The sequence below is a fragment of the Mirounga angustirostris genome, unplaced genomic scaffold (assembly GCF_029215605.1).
Source record: "Mirounga angustirostris isolate CCGP_5_RB_7025 unplaced genomic scaffold, mMirAng1.0.hap1 SCAF_1, whole genome shotgun sequence".
Lineage (NCBI taxonomy): Eukaryota > Metazoa > Chordata > Mammalia > Carnivora > Phocidae > Mirounga > Mirounga angustirostris.
Genome location: NW_026991709.1, coordinates 206,165,793 through 206,184,213, shown reverse-complemented (window position 1 = coordinate 206,184,213; position 18,421 = coordinate 206,165,793). Strand labels below are relative to the sequence as shown.

At 62.0% G+C, this 18,421-nt stretch overlaps 1 protein-coding gene and 1 long non-coding RNA gene across 11 annotated transcripts in view; one reads left to right on the top strand and one right to left on the bottom strand.

The window, feature by feature from the left end:
* Positions 1-18,421, bottom strand: part of ADGRL1 (adhesion G protein-coupled receptor L1) — a 28,703-nt gene that overhangs the window by 8,421 nt on the left and 1,861 nt on the right. For 4 of the 7 annotated variants that reach the window (XM_064569733.1, XM_064569751.1, XM_064569739.1 and 1 more), the window contains exons 2-13: positions 16,750-16,963; positions 13,266-13,375; positions 9,578-9,595; positions 5,198-5,998; positions 4,015-4,329; positions 3,196-3,299; positions 2,708-2,893; positions 2,376-2,414; positions 2,017-2,200; positions 1,572-1,694; positions 835-1,049; positions 371-541 (exon numbers count right to left, since the gene is read on the bottom strand). In XM_064569733.1, the coding sequence (XP_064425803.1) occupies positions 371-541; positions 835-1,049; positions 1,572-1,694; positions 2,017-2,200; positions 2,376-2,414; positions 2,708-2,893; positions 3,196-3,299; positions 4,015-4,329; positions 5,198-5,998; positions 9,578-9,595; positions 13,266-13,375; positions 16,750-16,963 (2,480 nt within the window). Of the gene's footprint in view, positions 1-370; positions 542-834; positions 1,050-1,571; positions 1,695-2,016; positions 2,201-2,375; positions 2,415-2,707; positions 2,894-3,195; positions 3,300-4,014; positions 4,330-5,197; positions 5,999-7,155; positions 7,241-9,577; positions 9,596-13,265; positions 13,376-16,749; positions 16,964-18,421 lie in introns of all 7 variants that reach the window. The other 3 variants (XM_045862865.3, XM_045862866.3, XM_064569765.1) reach the window with 2 other exon arrangements.
* LOC123834018 (uncharacterized) overlaps positions 1-18,421 on the top strand; it is a 41,142-nt gene that overhangs the window by 20,913 nt on the left and 1,808 nt on the right. For 2 of the 4 annotated variants that reach the window (XR_010404792.1, XR_010404793.1), the window contains one exon: positions 171-1,973. This is a non-coding gene — a long non-coding RNA (uncharacterized LOC123834018). Of the gene's footprint in view, positions 1-170; positions 1,974-18,421 lie in introns of those variants that run through there. The other 2 variants (XR_010404794.1, XR_010404795.1) reach the window with 2 other exon arrangements.

Sequence of the window (18,421 nt, the reverse complement as noted above, 5' to 3'; positions counted from 1 at the left end):
GTGGCGGGCAAGGCCACAGGCCACGAGCACCACCAGGGCTGCTCCTCTGCCTTCTGCCCCCTGGCCAACTTGATGGCCCCCGCCCTTCCGTAGGTGGCACATTCACTTCCTCATGCTCTGGGAGGCTTGTGGAGAGATGACAAAGGTGACACCAACTTGCTTCTCCACAGTGCCTTGGGAGAAGGTGGGACCATGACCAGAAAGAACCAGACATGTGGCCTCCTGCCCCGGGCAAGACTGGTGCCACCCCCCCCCATGCCCACGAAGCTGGTCTTCCCTGGCACTGCCCATGCAGCGCTCTCTAGGATGCCATGCAAAGCCAGGCCAGCAAGAGGGCCTGCCCAGAGGAGCGGAGCGCCGGCCAGCTTACGATCTCTCGGTGAGCCATCAGCACGGCAAAGTTGGTGAGGTGGCTGCAGGCACACGTGGTATGGGTCTTGTTGGACTCCACCAGGCGGCAGCCCTGGGTTGACCAGTAGCCCAGCATGGAACGCTCCGAGTAGTTCCAGAAGGAGCAGTTAGCATTGAAGTGGTTCTTGGCCTGTTGTGTGGTGGTGGCCGGGCAGTCAGATCCAGGGAGTCCCGTTCCAGCCCCCACACCCAGCTATGGGGATGGTGACAGGCATGAGAAAAGTGCCTGGGGCTCTGGGTGACAGTCTGGGATCTCTGGGGGCAAATGGCCCAAGCTGGTGAGGTGGGGGTTGGGGGACCGGTGCCCCAGGGAGGGGTCGTAACTTGCTCTTGGGGTGGGTGAACGCACAGTGGGGAGAATATACAGCCCGGGGACACGGAAACTGGCGGGACCCCGGGGCGGGGGGGGACGCCTCAGCTCACCTCCAGGTGGGCCACGGTGAAGATGACAGGATCCATGAGAAAAACGCGACTGGACTCCTTGTTGATGGACGCCGCGATGACCTGTGAGTTCACCACCAGGGAGGCGCCGCCAGGGCCACCTGTACCTGCTTCACCTGCCAGCTTCACTGTGGCGTTCTCGGTGGACAAGAAGAGGCCCAGGTTGTTGTAGAGGATGAAGACAACTTTGACCACACCTGGGGAGGACAGGCACCACGGGGTGTGCCGTCAGTCCTGAGCCGGCACCCCTTCAGCCATCCTGGTCACTGGGACCTCTGAAGCCAGGCTGTGGCCCAGGTGAGGGGGATTCGGGAGCCCTTCCACGTACCATTGCTCTGTTGTAGGCAGTTCCAAATGGCAAGGCAGTATGCCAGGACACATAAGGACTGCGTCCCCAGCCCCCACCTCACTTGCTGTGTGACCTTGAGCAAATCCCCAACCTCTCTGAGCCTTACTCTCAAATGGGACAGACCTCCCTGAACTATGAGAACTGCCACTGCAAAGGAGTGAGCCCTGCAAACTACAAAGTGTCCTATGCTCTGGGGCTTTGGGGGGACCCCACAAATCCCCTGAAATGTTAGGCTTGCTTGAATGGAGAACAACTCTGTGTGTGGTTATGAGTCCCACCCTTTTCTCGGATTCTTCAACCCAATACAGTGTAAGAACTGATGTTCTTCACACGTGAAGCGGGGATGCCAGCCCAGAGCTTGGGCACTGACCGTTGCGACTGTTCTGCTTGATGGTATTGGCGGACAGCTGGATGGAGTTCTCGCTTGGGTATTCCTGGGGGAACACCAGCTCCTGCACTTGGCCCTCCGTGTTTAGGACTGTCACCTCCAGGACTGTGGGGACAGGGGATGGCAGGGCAGATGCGGTTGGGGTCTGTCCCCAGCCCAGGGGCCCAGCTATGGCAAGAGGCCCAAGGCTAGGGCATCCCCAGCTGGCAGGCCCCACGGTTCAAGATTTGTACCTGATCGTGATCTCAGGGTTGTGAGATTGAGCCCTGCATTGGGCTCCACGCTCAGCATGGAGTCTGCTTGAGATTCTCTCCCTTCCCCCCCCACTCATGCCCATGCTCACTCGCTCGCTCACTCTCAAATAAATCTTGGGGAAAAAAAAAAGATTCGCACCTGAACTTGCCCTGGGCACAACTGCGGCACTCACCCACATTCTGTTTGGCAGCCAGGAAGCGGGCAGGCTCCCTGACATTGTCGGCCAGCAGGAAGGCGCCCTCCTCCAGCACATCCAAGAGCATGGTGGCTGTGTGCACCTGCTCCGTGGCATTCATGTCCTTCCAGGACTCCAGAGCCTCTGGCCGCAGCAGGTTGTCTACTGTCTCCACCACGGCCTAGGCAGGCGAGGGGGTGGCACCGTGAATCTCCCCCCACCCTCCAGTTCCCTGGGCTGGACTCTCACTGCATACCCTCCTCTCAGCCTCCATCCCCAGTGTTGCGTGGGGTGTGTCCACGTGATGAGGGCTGCCTCACCCCCTCCTTGGCCGGCAGGAACCCTCCGGGCCTCACCTTGATGTAGTCTTTGCAAGTTCTCTCCCGCTTGTGCATCTGAGAAAGGAGATGGAGGTGCTGTCAGCTTTCCTAATGCCAACACGTCTGGGCCCTGGAGAGCTGGCGCTTCCGCAGCTGCCACCAACCCAGGGCTGGGTGTGAGCAAGACCCGATCCTAAGGGACCCTCAACCCTAAGGCCCATCCAAGGGCAGCTCAGGAGGAAGATCCAGTATGCCTAAGATCAGTCCTCTCCTCTCTGACCACCTAGCTTGGAGGTACCAGGCTGGACTCTTCTCGAGCCCTCAGGGTACCCCGCACCCCCGCCGCTGGCCCCAGTGCCGTGCCCCACCTTGTTGTAGTTCTTGCCCGCTGACTCGCGCTCAATGGGCCGCAAGGCCTGTAACTGGGCATCCAGAATGTCCAGCAGCTGCTCCATCAGCTTCACGGAGGAGGACACGTCACCCGCATAGATGGAGCCTCGGGTGTGACGGGCCAGCTCGCTGGCAATGTTGGCTGCATTCTCCCCACTCTTGATCTGTGTGAGGTGGGAGCAGGGGCCCCGGACTCTCAGAGACCATCTTGCTTCCCACATATTCCCTTTTCTCCGGCCCAGCCTGCTTGGCCCCTCTCCCCCCTCCCTCTCTGACCTCTTCCTCCTCCCCATCCGTCTCTTCCCTCTGTAGGCCAGGGAGGGGACCCACACAGTCCTGGCTCCCAGACCTGCCCATTGGGTCTCCCCAGTTGCTCTTCTGCCCCCAGTGCGCCCTGTGCCTGGCCACCTAGGGCCCAGTGTGTGAGCAAATGTGCCGATCTGGGAGGGACAGCTGCTGCTGGTACCTTCTGGGCCACCTGGTTGACCCAGGGGGAGGTGCAGTTGCTGAGGTCAGGGCCCCGGGGGTTCCAGAGCCCCAGGGCTGGTAGACACTGGAAGGAGGCAATTCCTGCAGGGACAGACAGACAGGAACAGAGAAGGGAGCCACAGGGAAGGAGAGAAAGGGGGGCCATGGCAGGGAAAGGAGATAACAGGGGGACAGGTAGGTGGAGAGAAAGGTGAAGGAAACACGGAAGACCAGACATGAAGAGGGCCAGACAGTCAAGAGAGGTGTCACTCGGAGGTGACATAAGCTACCCCTTACTTCTAAGCTCCTCCTCTTGGCTCCTATTCCTTCCATCTTTGCCTACCAGAAATGGAACTTTCTAGCAAAGTCCATCTTGTAAGCCCCTTCTCCCTTACGCCCCTTCAGACCCTGCCCTTGGATCGCATCACTTGGGAGCATGTGCTCCCGGCCCCACCCCATCTGGCACTTCAGCGGCTCGCCGGACTGCCACTGGCAGTCTCATCCCGAAGCCGGGGGGCCCAGGTCACCTCCTGTGGGCTCCCTTCATGGTCTCCCTGGCACTGCAAGAGGGGACAGGGCAGGGGGACTCACTGAGCTGCTCCCGGGCCCTGAGAGCTCTGCTGCGCTCTGGGAACACAGCTGCAGGTGTCAGGCGCGACCCCTGCCCTCAGAAAGCCCGCACTCTGGCTGGGGAGGCGAACAGGTGCATCTGGGCTAAGCTGAGAGGTGGGATGTTCCCTGGCCCTTCCTGGGCTAGACCAGGTTTGGCCCCTCCCCAAGCCAGCACCCGTGAGGTGACTGCAGCCTCTGTACTCACCGCGGGTCCCCTTAGGGCAGGGCCTCTCAACCAGCATGCCCTGCTGGGTGGCTGGCCATTGGACCCGCCGCACCTCTCGAGGTTCACAGAAGAGCTCTGGGGACACATGCAGATTGGGGGCTGGGGGCCGCCGGGTGCTGGGAGCTAGGGCTGTGGCTGGAGGCAGGTCAGGTCCCAGCTGGTTGATGGCGCCCACTGGGTGTGTGGTGAGGGGCACTCGGCGGAGCGGGGTGGTGGCTGCGGGCGAGGCCGTGCTGGTGAGGGGTGTGGGTCGGGCTGTGGTGGTCGTGCTGAGAGGTGGGGAGGTGGCTGGGCCTGGAAGGGAAGAGGGCATACAAGACAGGGTCACCCCATGCCTGGGGCCCCGCCATGGTGTGCCCAGGCATGGGGTCCCTTGCATTCTAGCATCTTCCCCAAAGTGGGAGGATATCCTGGTCCCCCTGGGTCTGGAAGATCTCCCCTGGCCTCTCTCTGCCCCCAAGACCATGTAAAGCATCAGAAGGCAGTAGAAATTCACTTGAGTGTAGCCTGAGGTCTGAGAGTAACCAAAGAGAACGGGCCAGGGAGGGGATGTCTGAACACAGCCACCTCCCATCCTCATTCTACTCTCACTCTGGTCCCTGTAGCCTGGCTGAGTCCCTTCCCTGTGCGGGCCTTAGTTCCCCGTTATGCAAATGAGGCTGGGCTGCATCAGGCACCTAGTGCCCTGGGGCTGCTCAGAGCCAGCTGAGGGCCGCTGAGAGGGCGAACAGAGACTGCAGAGGGACCCTCACCCTCAGTGCTGGCAGCTGGGCTTTGTTCTGTTTCACGGGCACGGGGCTTCCACCCAGGGTTGCGGCTGATGAGGGTTCCGGGGCTAAAAGTGCACAGGCCCCTGGGAGAGGCAGTGCAACTTCGTGGTCCAGAGTTACTCCTCAAAGGAGTAAACTAACCGCCCCCCAGTGCCTCAGTTTCTTCATCTGTAAAACGGTAGTAGCCCTCCCTACCTCGTAAACTGACAACCGAACGGGTTAACTGGGAACCGCTTAGACCAGCCTCTGGCCCAAGCTGCGCGACTCTGCGACCCTGACCTCCAGGGATCCCCGGGGACCACCTCCAGATCCCAGCTCTCAGCGCACAGCGGGCTCCCCCCCACCCCGACCCCTGGGGCTGCGGAGGCGGAGCGAGGGAGAGCCACCCCTACCGGCACTGGGGTCGGGCGGCCCGAACTCCAGGCTGTAGCGCACCACGAAATAGTTGTTCCAGACGTAGAGCTGGTTGTCACGAGGGTTGTAGTCCACGGAGGAGACGAACTGGTAGGGGTTGGGGAAGGCCAGGCTGACCGGCTCCTCGCGGTTGGCGTTGGTGTTGAAGGCGTAGTCCACGCGGTTGCCGGCCGCCTCGCTGTCGTCGTCCACGTACACGGAGCGCAGCACGTACAGGACTCCGCACACCATGAAGGCGTTGGACGCCGAGCGCTTGTCGTAGCCCGTCTCCCACGTGCCCTCGAAGCGCAGCGTGTAGGGGTTGAGCTGGCTCACCACCAGGCGCCCGTTGTTGCCCTCGGTGGCGTAGATGACCCACAGCCCGTTCTCGTCCACAGCCAGGTCGATGTCCGTCTTGCCCCCCCAGCGGTAGGGCGACGTGTCGTGGTAGTTGGCCGTGTTGATGACCGTCTCCCCGCTCTTGATGCGTGTGCGCAGATCGTACTTGACGATGTTGCGCGTGCGCTCCTTGTTGTAGAAGACGGCGCCGTCGTAGACCACGAAGCCCGTGCCGTCCACGCGGTTGGGCAGGCGGTAGGTGGTGGTGTGGCGCGCGGCCACGTAGTCCTCCCACGAGGCGTACTCAGTCAGCGTGTCCGTGCGGTAGGGGATCCAGGGCATGACGTAGATGCGGTCGCCCGCCTGCAGCGGGTCCTTGCACCACGCGCCAGACTGGTGTTCCGACTCGTGCGTGGAGGTGGGTTCCAACACCTTCTGCAGGGTCCCTGGGCACACGAAGACTGGGCCGGGCGGGGCGGCGGGGCGGGGAGGACACGGGGAGAGAGGAGCAGAGGCGAGGGAGGGGGAGAGAGAGAGGCAAGTTGGTCACGCGGCTGGGGTAGCCAGGCTGTCCCCTCCTGCTGCTGCAGTCACGGTTGCTTGGTAGGGCTGGTGATGGGAAGGGGGTTTCCGGGCTGGGACCCCTGCCCTGCCCAGCTGCCCCTCTCCCTGGAGATGTGAACCCTGGAGGCCATTAAGAGCAGGGTTAGTGGGGGGAGGGGGGAGAGGTGGTGCCCCTCTTTCCTTCCCTGGCTGCTAGAGACCCCACAGGCTGGGGACAAAGGGTTTGGCAAGAGCCCTCCCAGACTTCCTCATGTGCCTTAAGTGGGGGCGGAAAGATCTCACTGGTGGCTTTGAGATTCCAGGGACTCAGTGCCCTGCTCCTTCGCCATTGTCAAAGCCCCCTGTGGAAGAGCTAGGGTCCAGGGTCCCATCCTTCACCAACCACACCAGGACACAGGTTTTTGTTTTCTTCCCATCCACCCCCCCCCCAACCTGCAAAAATTGCAAGGTAGAGCGATGTTTCCGTACCCACTGTGGGTATCAGGAGTGCCCCCCGAGTCCAGGGTAGAGGAGGCACCCAAAGTTCCTGATGCAGCCTGTGCCCGCCCCCCACACACACCCAGTACCCACGCAATCAGTAGGTGAGGAAGGGTTTTTGGAAAAGTCCAGCCCCTCCCTCAGGGTGCCCAGCCCTGCCCCCAGCCGGCAAGGTCTCTCATGGGGTCTGTTCAGCAGCAGACACTGACACTGGTGCACAGGGGTGGGGGAGGTTGGGGGACATGGGAAAGGAGGGGGCTCCCCGGGAGAGCTGGGGAGGGGGGAGGAGAGCTGCGTGGAGGGAAGAGAGACAAGGTGGGGGGCCTCGGCGAGGTCCTGGCTCCAAGGGAGGCACGCTGGAGACCACCTGGGAAGAAAGGGTTAGTGCTGGCGAGGAGAGAGGGGTGAGCAGAGAATTCACTCCAAGGCCCAAGCCCGACTGAGGGTCCCTCGGGGGGGCAGTCCCAGGTCCAGCTCAGAGGGGGCAAGGGAGGGAACCAGGAGCTAGGATAAAGACCCAGCCCGCCCCAGCCAGGCCCCCCCCCCCCACCCTCCCCTGCCCCGGACCCCGATTTACCTGCGACCATCCCCGGCTCGGGAGGAGGGACCAAGGCAGCGCTGATGTCAGAAAGGTGGGGGGCCCCGCCCCACCCCCCCATTCCCTGAAAAGGAGGAAAACCTCAACTGCATCTCGTTGGCCGCCGCTGGCCTGCCCACCCTTGCCCCATCACATCCCAGGGCCACCTGCTCCTAGCCTCCCCTTACTGATCCAGTAGGGGTCTGGACTTGGGAATGGTGATGTCCAGATACCCCTCCATCCAGGATGGCTGGGCCTCCCTCTCACCTCCCTGCTGAACCCACAGACAGGCCAGGGGGGAGGGTTTGCAGTGAATTCTCTGCTCCTGCTTGGCCTGTCACCAAAGCAGCTGGCCACCAGGGGAACAGGGAGGGCTGGGACCTGGTGTGGGCTTGGGGGGGCCGCCCCAGTGGCAAGAGGGTCATGGACAGGCACCACTCCTCATTCCCCCACTTCCAGCCTCACTCTGACAGGCTTAGGTGGGGGGATACCTAGCTCTCCCTTCACAGCATCAGGGGACAGCTAGGCCCGAGGGGCCCCAGGTGCAAAGCGGCCGGGAGCACACCTTGTTTTAGGAAGGGGAGGGGAGCCTGGGACCCAGAAGTGAGCAGGAACCGGAGGGATCCTGGCTTGCGTCCTGGGGCTCCACCATCTCCTTGTCCCCAGTGCCCTGAGGAGTTGGCCTGCACCCTGTGTCCAGCACACCTGGCCTCCACCTTTTTCCTCTGTGCCCAGGTCTCCCCTCTCCCCAAGCCAGGACCCCTGCCAGCTCTGTGGCCCCTGAGCAGACACATCTGTGTGTGTGAGGGGGCGGTGGGAGGTCTCAGAGCCTGACCTGGTCAGAAGGGTGTGCAGGAGGAAAACATGGTTAGAGGTTACCCTGGGGAAGGGGGAGAAGATGAGGAAGGGTCTGCCTGGGGCCTTTGACAGTAAGGACCCCTCCCCAGCACCAAGCTCCCGACACCTCCTCTTCCCTCCCCCCTTCCCCCCTCCTTGAAGAGAAAAGATCCAGGGCTGCAGTATCCAAACCACCACCGGCCTGTAAGAAGAGTGCCTGGTACTGGGTGCGAGAGAGACTCAGGGAGAGAGAGAGTGGCGGGGCAGCGAGGGTCGGGGCCTGGGCTGGCTGTCCAGGCCTCTCTGAGATGGGGGAGGGCAGGGGGAGGGGAGCAGCTTGGAGGGACCCCGCCCCACCTTCCTCGAAGGGGATACTCCACAGACCACCGTAATTTCAAGGCAAGAGCGATCCTGCAAGGAAGGCTCATCCCCGGGCCCCGTCCCCGAGGCCAGCCTCGGAGCTGTCAATTTCCCCCAAATTTCAGGGGAGGTCTGGACCATCCCCAATATCCCACCCTGGAAGTTCCTCCACTGCAGCCCCTCCCCTCTCCAAATGCCAGGGAGAGCTCCACCCACCATGGAGTTTTCCCGGTCCCCTGCTGAGGGTTAACCCTGCAAGAAATTACGGTGCTCATGGAAGTCCCCAGACCGGGCCTATACCTCCCCAACCCCCTTCTCCCTGGTCCTCTAGCCAAAACAGCCCAGAAGAAACCCTGACTGCAGCTTCGCAAGTGTTTCAGAACCAGAGAAAACGTTCCCCCACCCAGCGCTCCCCCCACCGTGAGGCCCACTCCCGCCCCGTCGCCCCCGGTTTGGCAGACTGCCCTCCCAGGGCTGGGGGCAGCTTTACATCCCTCCCCTGGGCTGCCGCCCCCCCCACCCCCGCCCTGGCCGGTCAAGGATGGGGGTTGGGGGTGGGGGAAACTGGTGCTCCGTGCTCCAAAACAGCTCTGGGCCTTGGAAATGCCAAACCAGAAAGAACTTATGCCGCCAGGAGCCCGAGAGATAGAAGGAATCTGCTCCCCAAAAGGAAAACAAAGGTGTCCCCTCCATCCCGCCTCCCCTGAGCCAGACACGTGGTGCAAAAGTTGGGGCAGGAAGAAGAGAAAGACCCCCCACCCACCCCCACCCCCACCCCCCGCCGGCTCACCCCGGTGCACTCCGCCCCCAGTCGGGAGCCAGAGAAGGGGGTCCCGCCCTCCCCTCCCGCCCTGGAGGCTTACACACTTCTCCTGAAGGAGGCAAAATAAGTATGAGAGAAGGCCAGGTCCCCCCGCAAGGGCTGGGACTAGGAAGGAGGGACAGGGAGACAGAAAGAGAGAAGACGAGGCAGAGAGAGAGAGTGAGAGACAGAAGGTCCTGCCCGTGCTCAGAGAGGAGCTTCCTCAGGTGTCTGGCGGGTGGAGTCGCCCATGGCGGCACCAGGGCTGGCCCCACCGGGAGGACACCCGGGGTGGGGGTACCAACTGGACCCAGTTGGGGTGGGCAGAAGAAGGGGCCGAGCGGGGAGGGCGGGTCACATAAGTATGGTACAGGTGAGAACAAAGTGTGAGTTAGGGGTTAGCATTGGTAACAGTGCGTTTACCTTTCTGCTCCACTTCTACTTTAAGCATCGGAAGAGAGAGAGAAAACAAATTGAAAAAAAAATGTGCAAGAAAAAAAAGAGAAAAAAAAAGATTAAATTGCTTTCGTTTCTTATCTGGCAACATGCCCCCTTTTCCTTTCTTTCCTCATCCTGGTTTCCCAACCCCGAACGAACGTAGCATCAGCTCAGCCCCCGCCCCCAAGTCCCTGCCTCTGGGGAGGGTGTCGGGGAGACAGTCACAGGGAGGGGGAGACACGCGAGGACAGAGACCAAGAGAGACATGGGGGGTGTGTGTACAAACAGGCAGGTGGACATAACCCTCAGATGGGTGGGGGCACCCTCAGGGCAGTGGGGGCTGGGGAGGGGGGAGCTTCAGCTGGAAGGTGGGCTCTGGTTAGGGGAGCACCAGGGAGGGAGTGGTAGGGGTGGAAGAGCCACACAGTACCCCCCACGTCTGCACAACCCACCTGCTGCCCTCCTGCTAGAACCAGGGGCCCGGTGGCGGGAGGGGGTTCAGTGCCTCCAGGGGCCTGGGCGCCCCCAGCTGAAGGAACATGTTGAACTCCTTCCCTTTCTGTGCTGGCCTTGCTAGGGTCCAGCTGAGTTCCCCCAAGCCCTCACAACCCAGAAAAAGCCAACACAGAGAGGGCGGCAGAGTGGGACACAGGATGACAGGCAGCGCCCCTGGGCCTCAGAGAGCCGGGTGGGGAGACAAAGGCAGAGAAGGAAGAGGCTGGGTGGGGGGGACATCACAGACAGCAGGTGGGGGCACAGACACGCTCCCCCGCTCCCCCGGGGCCAGCCTGTGGCTCAGTTTGCTCCCCCGCCCGCCCCCCTGGGGGCCCAGGAGCCAGGCGCTCCCTGCCTGCTGCCAGGTGGGCAGGCGCACCTAGGGGAGGAAGGGGGCACGGTTAGAATGTGCTCAGCTGCAAGGCAAATCCAGCGTTAGTCGGGCCTGTCTGGGTGTGTTTGTGTGTGTGTGGGGGGAGGCCCACACACCCACTGCCCTTCCCCGCGGTGGGCCCCTGCACCCACCCGACTCGCCCGCACCAGCACTGGGGGCACCCCAGCCTCTGAGGCTCAGGGCAAGATGGCTGCCCAGGCTGCTCCCCCTTCGGGCTCTGTGTCGCCGGCCCCTCGGACATCTCTGACCAGGACCTCGCTCTCCTGCCACCTCTCTAGAGGCGCAAGCAGGGAGTTCCACAGGGGAGAGTTTGGCTGCTTCCCAGCGCCTCATCCAGGGCCTGGCACACAGGAAGTGCTCAGCGAACACGAACAGTGGGGACAAGTGAGCGCCCCGCCTCCCTGTTCTCTGGCCCTAGCTTCCGTCAGCCTTGAACTTCAGTTCCCCTTCCTCTGGAACCAGGAGCTACAGCCCCTCAGCCCTGGGTTCTGCCTGTCGAGGGCACGCGTGGCCCCCCGTGTCCCAGATACAGTCACTGTGTGTCCTGCCTCCCCCGGGGCTCAGGCTCACTCTCAGTCAGACGGGGGCTGCCCATCCCCTGGGCCATCCTGGTCTCCGTGGGTCACGCCCCTGGCCCACACTGGGGGTGGGGGGTCAGCTTCAGGAGGTCCCTATGCCTCTTTCCTCCCTGCGCCGTCTAACTTTTGTCCTGCTTCTTTACGCGCATGGTGTCCACTTGCTTTGGACTCCACTTGGACCAAGGGACGCTCTTCCTGCCCTTTATCTCACCTGTCTCAGGAGGAGTGTGATCCTCATCTGTCATTAGTTTTATTTTTTATTTCCAACAGCAATAACTGGTAAAAATCACTACAAGTAGTCACAACAAAAGCAATGACCACCAGGTGCCTTCCGCTTCCTAAGTGACTAAGTGCTAAGAACCATGGTAGGTACTTCCCAGGCAGGCTTTCCAGAACCCTGTCTATAGACGGGGAAACTGAGGCTCAGTGCAGTGAAGCAACACAACTGAGTCCACACAGTTGGCAAAAGTGGGCACCGTTTCTTTCGTATGTACCTACGGCGTGGGGCGCACGAGGAGCTTTACCCACGTTCTCTCTGCTCCTGGCAGCCTCCCCCGGAAGGGATCCCCCCTCCCACCGTCACAGATGAAGACACGGGCTAAGCTGGCTTCGAGGGGCACCCATACCGTTACTGAGCACGTCCTGAACCAGGCTCGGGTCTGGGCGCTGGGGCGTGAGGACGAAGCCTCTGCCCTGGGGGGCGTTTACATCCAGCACTCTGCCGCAGGCAGTGGGCTCGGGGGCCAGCCCTGGGCCAGGCGCGTCACACGCGTGCTGTCCTGGCCTCTCGCCTCCTTTTGCGGCAGCTCGGAGAAGTTTAAGTCATTTGCTCAAGTTTCAGAGTCAGAAAATCCGAGAGCCAGGCCGAGCCTCAAGCCCAGCCTGGCTTCCCTGCCGTGCAATGCTCCCGGCCTCCCGCCTCCCCTCCCTGCCGCCCCGGCCACGGGGGTGGGTGGAGAGTGTCCCCAGTGCTGTGGGGAGACTTCAAGGCTCAGATGGGCATCGCCCTCAGGTGGCGGCTGGAGGCCTCAGCTGCTGAAAGGAACGGGGGAGGAGTAAAAGAAGGTTATGGGAGCACACAAGTGATCCTGTTTCCCCAGCACGTAGGTCATCACCTGCAAGGAGAAATCAAAGGCTGAGGGGGAGGCGGGGGTGGGAGGGCCACAGGGCCTTCTGCTCCCCTGCCCCTGCCCCCCACACTCAGACACTCTGGTGGCCCTGCCTCCTCCCCCATCTGCCCGGAGGCCCTACCTCCAGGATGGCTACATGAAGCTGGCAGGGAGAGGAGGGGAACGGATGGTGGGGAGGAAGGGAAGGGACAGTGAGGGCAGGAAAGAAGGGCCATGTTGAGAGCATAGTGCTGAGGAGGAGAGACCCTGTCTTTGTTGTTCCCCTTGGCCGGATGCAAGAAAGCCAGGCCCCTGGCTCCCCAGATCACCCTCCTCAGGCTTCCTGGGGGCCACCCTAGTCCAACATGGCAGCACTTCCCTTGCAGACAGGAAGTGCTACCATGGTCATGGGCACACTAACCAGGAGATAGGTATCTGTGGAAGATGCCCCTAGCCCCTCACACCAGATCTGCCGCCAGGCCTCAGAGGGCAGTCTGCCTCTCCATGGGTTTGGAGTCCAGCTTCCAGGACTGGGAAGCGGCAGGCCTGGGAGTACATGAGAGGTGAGGGGGGACAAGAGAAAGGAGAGGGAGTTGAGAAAAGAAGGGGAGTGAGTAAGAGGGAAGAGTGGGCACGTAACGGGGTGATCAGAAAGGGAAGGGAGGTAGAGAGGTTGGAGGGCAGCAAGGTCCAGGTCCAGGGAACCAGGAGACAGATAGGTGCACCAAGCAAGTTCTGGGGTGTGGCCTTGAAGGGTGTAAATGAGCCCTTCTACATGTGAAGGGGCAGGGCTAGTGGGCCAGGGTAACAAGAGTGGGAGAAGGTGGCCTATGAATGGGGACAGAACCTGTGGGGGGTAGGGTGGGGCAGGGACTGACGGTGGAGGGGGGTCTGGGAGGAGAGAATGTGTGAGGGAGGGAGCAGGCCCGGCTGCCCCCCCCCCCACCCGTGCCTGGTCCTAACTTGGCCCTGTCTATGTGTGTGTGTGTGTGTGTGTGTGTGTGTGTGTGTGTGTGTGTAAGGTCAAGGTGTCTCCTCCTCGCTTGCTTCTGGGAGGGGGAAGGGCCCGTGTCCGCACGAGGAACAAGATGACTCACTGTAGGGGACACAGTCGTACTGCACCTCCAGGTACTTGTAGGTCCCAGGACAGGGGTCGGGAAAAGCGTCAGAGCCAGCAACCACCACGCACTGGGTGCGATTGTTACACCTGCAGAGAAGACACGAGGAGCTGGGAAAAGACCGGCCTAGAACTGGGGGGCGGGGGCGGACATTCAGGGTCAGGAGAGGAATGAGCACTCCCAAATGGAGACAGAACTGGGGCAACCAAGGCCAGGGGCCTTGTGGGGGCATCATCTTCTGTGTCCTGCCTGCTCTCTTTCGCACCAGCCAGGCTTCGACTCTGGGCCCCCGCCAGGCAGCAAGCTCAGGGCTGGGCCAGAGACTCTGCCCCATGAACTGTGTCCCCAGCTCCCCGGCCTCACAGCCCATCTGCGTGTCACTGATGCCATCGTGTCCTTGGCATCTGTCCTAAATGGGCTGGAAAGCCCCTCGCCGTTCATTGAAGAGTAAGACACGAAGGCGTGCGTACAAGGCGGTGTCTTAGCCAACATGCTGCTAATGGGATGCTCACGGTGCCCGTCTGTGTCCCTCCCCCCCGCCCCCGGCCGGGCCTTAGACGGGTCCCGCGCTCTGGGTGGAGCTGCTGCGAGGATCTGCAGTGAGGATCTGCAGTGAGGACGGGGCAGTCTCTTCCCCTCACGCCCAAGCCATTCTCACTAACCACCCCCCCCCCCGGGGACTCGGAGTCCCGGCCAACTTCTAGGAGCCTGGCTAACATATAAAGGGAGGCCTACATAGGAACAAAAAGATGTTTCTCCTCTGCCGTCTGTCTCTCCGATCGAGGGCTCTGGGCCCTAGCACAGGGCCAGGACGTTAGTTAACGAGGGTTTGCTCCTACCCGCCCACCTCAACCCCCTTCTTTAAAACCTCAGCCCTGGCCTCTGAAGGTGAAGCAGAGAATTGCCTATGACCCAGCAGCTGCATCCCTAGCTTTGTTCGCCAAGGACCCGGAAGCAGGGGCTCAAACAACTGCTCGTTCGTGAATATTCTCTGCGACGTCATTTACACAGTTGCCAAAAGGTGGGGACAACCCAAGTGTCCACTGACAGAGGAATGGCTAAGCAATGTGGTCCGTCCACACCGTGGAATATTATTTGGCCATCAGAAGGAAAGCTCTGATGGGCCACAGCATGGGCAAGCCCCGAAGACACCGTGGAGCAAGAGAAGTCAGGCAGAGAAGGCCCCGTTTCATGATCCTATCCGTACGAAATGTCTGCGGCGGGCCGGGCCGCAGCGACAGAAAGCAGATTAGTGGCTGCCCAGGGCTGGGGGAGGGGAGGGTGGGGGTCACAGCTCACGGGGATGGCATTTCCCATCGGGAAGATGGAAATGTTCTGGAACTAGAGAGAGGTGGTGGTTGCGCCACGCTGCGAAAGTACTAACTGCCGCTGAATCGTTCGCTTTAAAATGACGAATGTGTTATGTGACTGTCACCTCAACATCCAGAAGAGACAAGGGCTGGACACCGCGCGTCCCAGCCTCCCCTGCAGCTGACTATTCGTGACCGAGTTCCGGCCAGGGAGGTGGGAATGGGCCCGAGGTGGCCTTTAAAAGGGCTGGGTGCGGGAGCCCCCGAGAGAGGGAAGCGAGGGCTGAGGGTCTCTCCCTCCGATATGGTTTAAGGTCACTGTGTCTATTCTGGGGTGTCTCCGTCAGAGCAGCAGGGCTGTACCCCAGCTAACATGAAGAGCCTCGCCTCCAGGCTTTGAGGTGGCAGAACGGCGGCCTCTCACTCCCTGGGCCCCCGGAACCACACTGCTCAGCATTCCCCCTTTTGGGGCCGAGAACCCACGAATGCCAGAGCCGAGCCAGTTGCTGTGCTGGCCGCTGGGGAGACCGTGGCACACCCCGCGGACCCCGAGGCCGGGGCTGAAGGCATGAGGTAGGCAGGGAGAAAGCTGGAGACGGGAGGTGGGAGGAAGGGGAGTCCCAAGGGGGACGGGGCACAGCCTAAGCAAAGGCCGGGAAGCTGGATTGGGGGCTCTCAGGCAGGGGTGTCAGACAGGGAAGGGGGAGGAGGGCGAGGACTGCTGGAGGGGCGCATGTTTGAGGGAGAGAAGGTGGGGGACAGGGAACGAGGTGGCCCCAATGTGGCCCACTGGTCTGAGCCACCTGACCACACCGGTCCCCGGTCCCCTGCCCAAAACTCTTCGGACGTTCTCCGTGACCCTGCCCAGTGCCTCATTCTAGAATCCTCTGCCGGCATTCAAGGAGCTGCAGAGCTTGCTCCAGCCCTCCTCTCCTCGTTCTGTTCTACGCTCTGGGTCCTGGAGGGAACCTTGCCCTCTCTCGGGCGTTTAGCAAAAACTCAGTGAGTGCCTGCTGTGCATCTGGCAGGGGACCAGCGCCCTGTCCCCATGGGGCTGATGGCCCCGCGAGGAAAGACAAACATGATAAAGAGGCAAAATATTCCACAGAACTGTGGATGGTAATCTGGGCTAGAAGACAAAGCAGGGAAGGGGCTAGGAAGTCGGGGTGGGGGGGCTGCGATTTTAGAGAGGGTGGTCAGGCCTTGCCGAGAGGATAGTCAGGTAAGAAGATCCACGGGCAAGGGAAGGGGTGAGCCATGTGGGTGTCGGGGAATAGCATTCCAGACAGGGGGAACGGCCGGTGCAAAGACCCAGAGGAGGCTGTGGCGGACGATGGCGGCTGGAGCCGGCTGAGTGGGGGGGAGCGTGGAGACGGGGAGGCCAGGAGCAGAGCACAGGGCAGAGCACGCGCACGCGCGGGGCCTTGTGGGCCTAGGGGAGACAGGCTTTTGCTTTGAGTGAGGTGGGTGCCCCTCAGGTGTTCACAGGCACCCCCTGGCTGCTGTGCGGGGGACAGCCCGAGGCAGGCAAGTCGGGGCAGGAGACAGTGCGGCAAGCCCGGGGGGTGGTGGCGCCAGGGGGGGTTAAATCTGGGTGCACCGCGGAGGAGGAGCTGACGAGCTCTGAGTGGCCGGCGGTGGGTGTGAGGAAGGCTTTTGCAGCTTCGCAAGCACCGTCCCTCTGCCTGGCATCCCCCCCCCACTCACACACACAGCCTCGCACACTCAGGCACTCACTTTTTCTCTCACGCTCACGTGCACTTCTGTCATCTGTGTTCAGACGTCACCTGCTCCGGGAAGCCTGCGTGACCTCTGGGCTCTCCCTCAGCTCCCGTGACACTTTCCCCCTGTCCTGCTAATTGCTTTTACACTGCGAGACCTCCACGCCCTCCCCCACGAATCCCGGGACGAGCTTCTGGAGGTGCCTAGTGGGTGCGGGCTGCCGGGGAAGAGGGGCTGGGTCTTCCCGGCTGTGTGCATGGGACCTGGCGCCTAGCGGGTGCTCAGGAAACGGGCCGGACGCCTAGAAGGAAGGCGGAGGGGGAACAGGGTGCCCGGGCCAGGGGCCGCGTGGAGGACGGGCATTTACCCAGGGCCCCCAGGAACCGCCTGCAGCCCTCCTCCCAGGAGCCCGGTGGGGTGGGGCCCCTCACCTCTGTGACATGATCTTGAAGGCGTCGGGCAGGTAGCACTGCACGTTCTCCATCTGGAAAGGGTCGGCGTCACAGATCTTGTCGTCTGTGCGCCCATAGTTGGCGTTCTCCACCATGATGACGTCGCTGCCTGGGCACCGCAGCTCGATGGGGTAGCCTTCGCACGCCAGCTCCCGGCGCATCAGCCCGAACGGGAGCCCGGCCCGGCTCAGGCCTACGGGGAGGGAAGACCCCACTGAGGAGAAGCCCCCTCCAGCTTGGCTGTATCCGGGACGTGGGCTATACGGACCTCCGTTCTTTCATCTGTCCAATGGGCTTCTCGGTGTGCCCACCTGTGCAGTCAGGTCTTTGCCCTCGGCTCCTGGGAGGTGCCTCTAAGCACTGGGGGTGTCCTGCCCGATGAGCGTCTTTGTCTACCTGGGGGCCTCGGGCCAGGCCAGATGGCCTATACTCCTGTGATGGGTTGAACTGTGTCCTCCCCACCTCAGATTCATATGCTCAAGTTCCAATCCCTCGTACCCCAGAGCGGGACCAAATTTGAAACAGAGGTGATCAAGTTGAAATGAGGCCGTTAAGGTAGGCCCTAACCCAGGATGACCAATGTCCCATAAGAAGGGGAAATTTGGACACAGAGACACAGACGAAGGGAAGACGGTGTGGAGACACAGGGAAAGATGGCCAGCTGCAGCCCAGGAGAGGGCCTGGGACAGCAGCCTCCCTCACGGCCCTCAGAAGGAGCCGACCCTGCTGACCCCTTGGTCTTGAACCCCCAGCCCCTAGACCTGTAGGGCAATACAATTCTGTTGTCGAAGGCCCCCAGCCTGTGGTCCTTTGTTACAGCGGCCCTAGCAAAGGAGCACACCAACGATGAGAGTAGGAGCTTTGGGGTATCAGCTGACCTCCAGAAGGGCTGGGGACTGAGGTCAGTCATGTGGGTGGTCACCCGTGTCTACTCTGGACCCCGAGGCTCAGGGGAGCGTCCCGGGTTGTCAGCACACCACGCATGCGGTCACACACCTGTCCCCTCGGCTGACGTTATCTGTAACCGTTCACCGTACCGACCTGTCCCCGTGCGTGTAACAGCATTTGGGAATCCGGGGAATGCTTCTAGGGAATCATCAAATCTGAGGGTGGTCTAAAGGACTCCCGAACCTGTAACTGGTGTCAGAGGGGAGAGTGGTCTGGGCTACTTCCCTAACCTCACACCACCCCATGCAAGGGGGAGAGACGGCTCGGGAGGAGACGCTCTCACGTCCTGAAGGAACCCCCAGCGCCTGGCCTGGCCTCTCCTCAGCCGACAGGCCTGGCACATCCGTGGGGCCAGAGCTTCTCAGCGGGGCCTGGGGGTCGGCAGCACTGGCGGCGTGCGGCTCCCCACCCCCAGGCCTGCTGACTCAGGATCTCCAGGGCGAGGCCAGGCGCCTCGGACCTGTGTGCCCACCCACGTTTCTGACGCGCACTCGGCTTGAACAGCCAGCTCTAGCCTCCTCGGGCCTCCGTCCCCAGTGTACGATCAGCACGGACAGCCCAGGGCTCCGCGTCGAGGAGTCCACGCGCTGCAGAACGTTCCCGAAGGAAGCCCCGGGCATGGCGCCCTGTGTGGTGAGGGTCAGTGTGACGATGAAGAACACGCCCGGTGGGGCTGCCCGGTCACACGTCAGCCCCCCTCCCA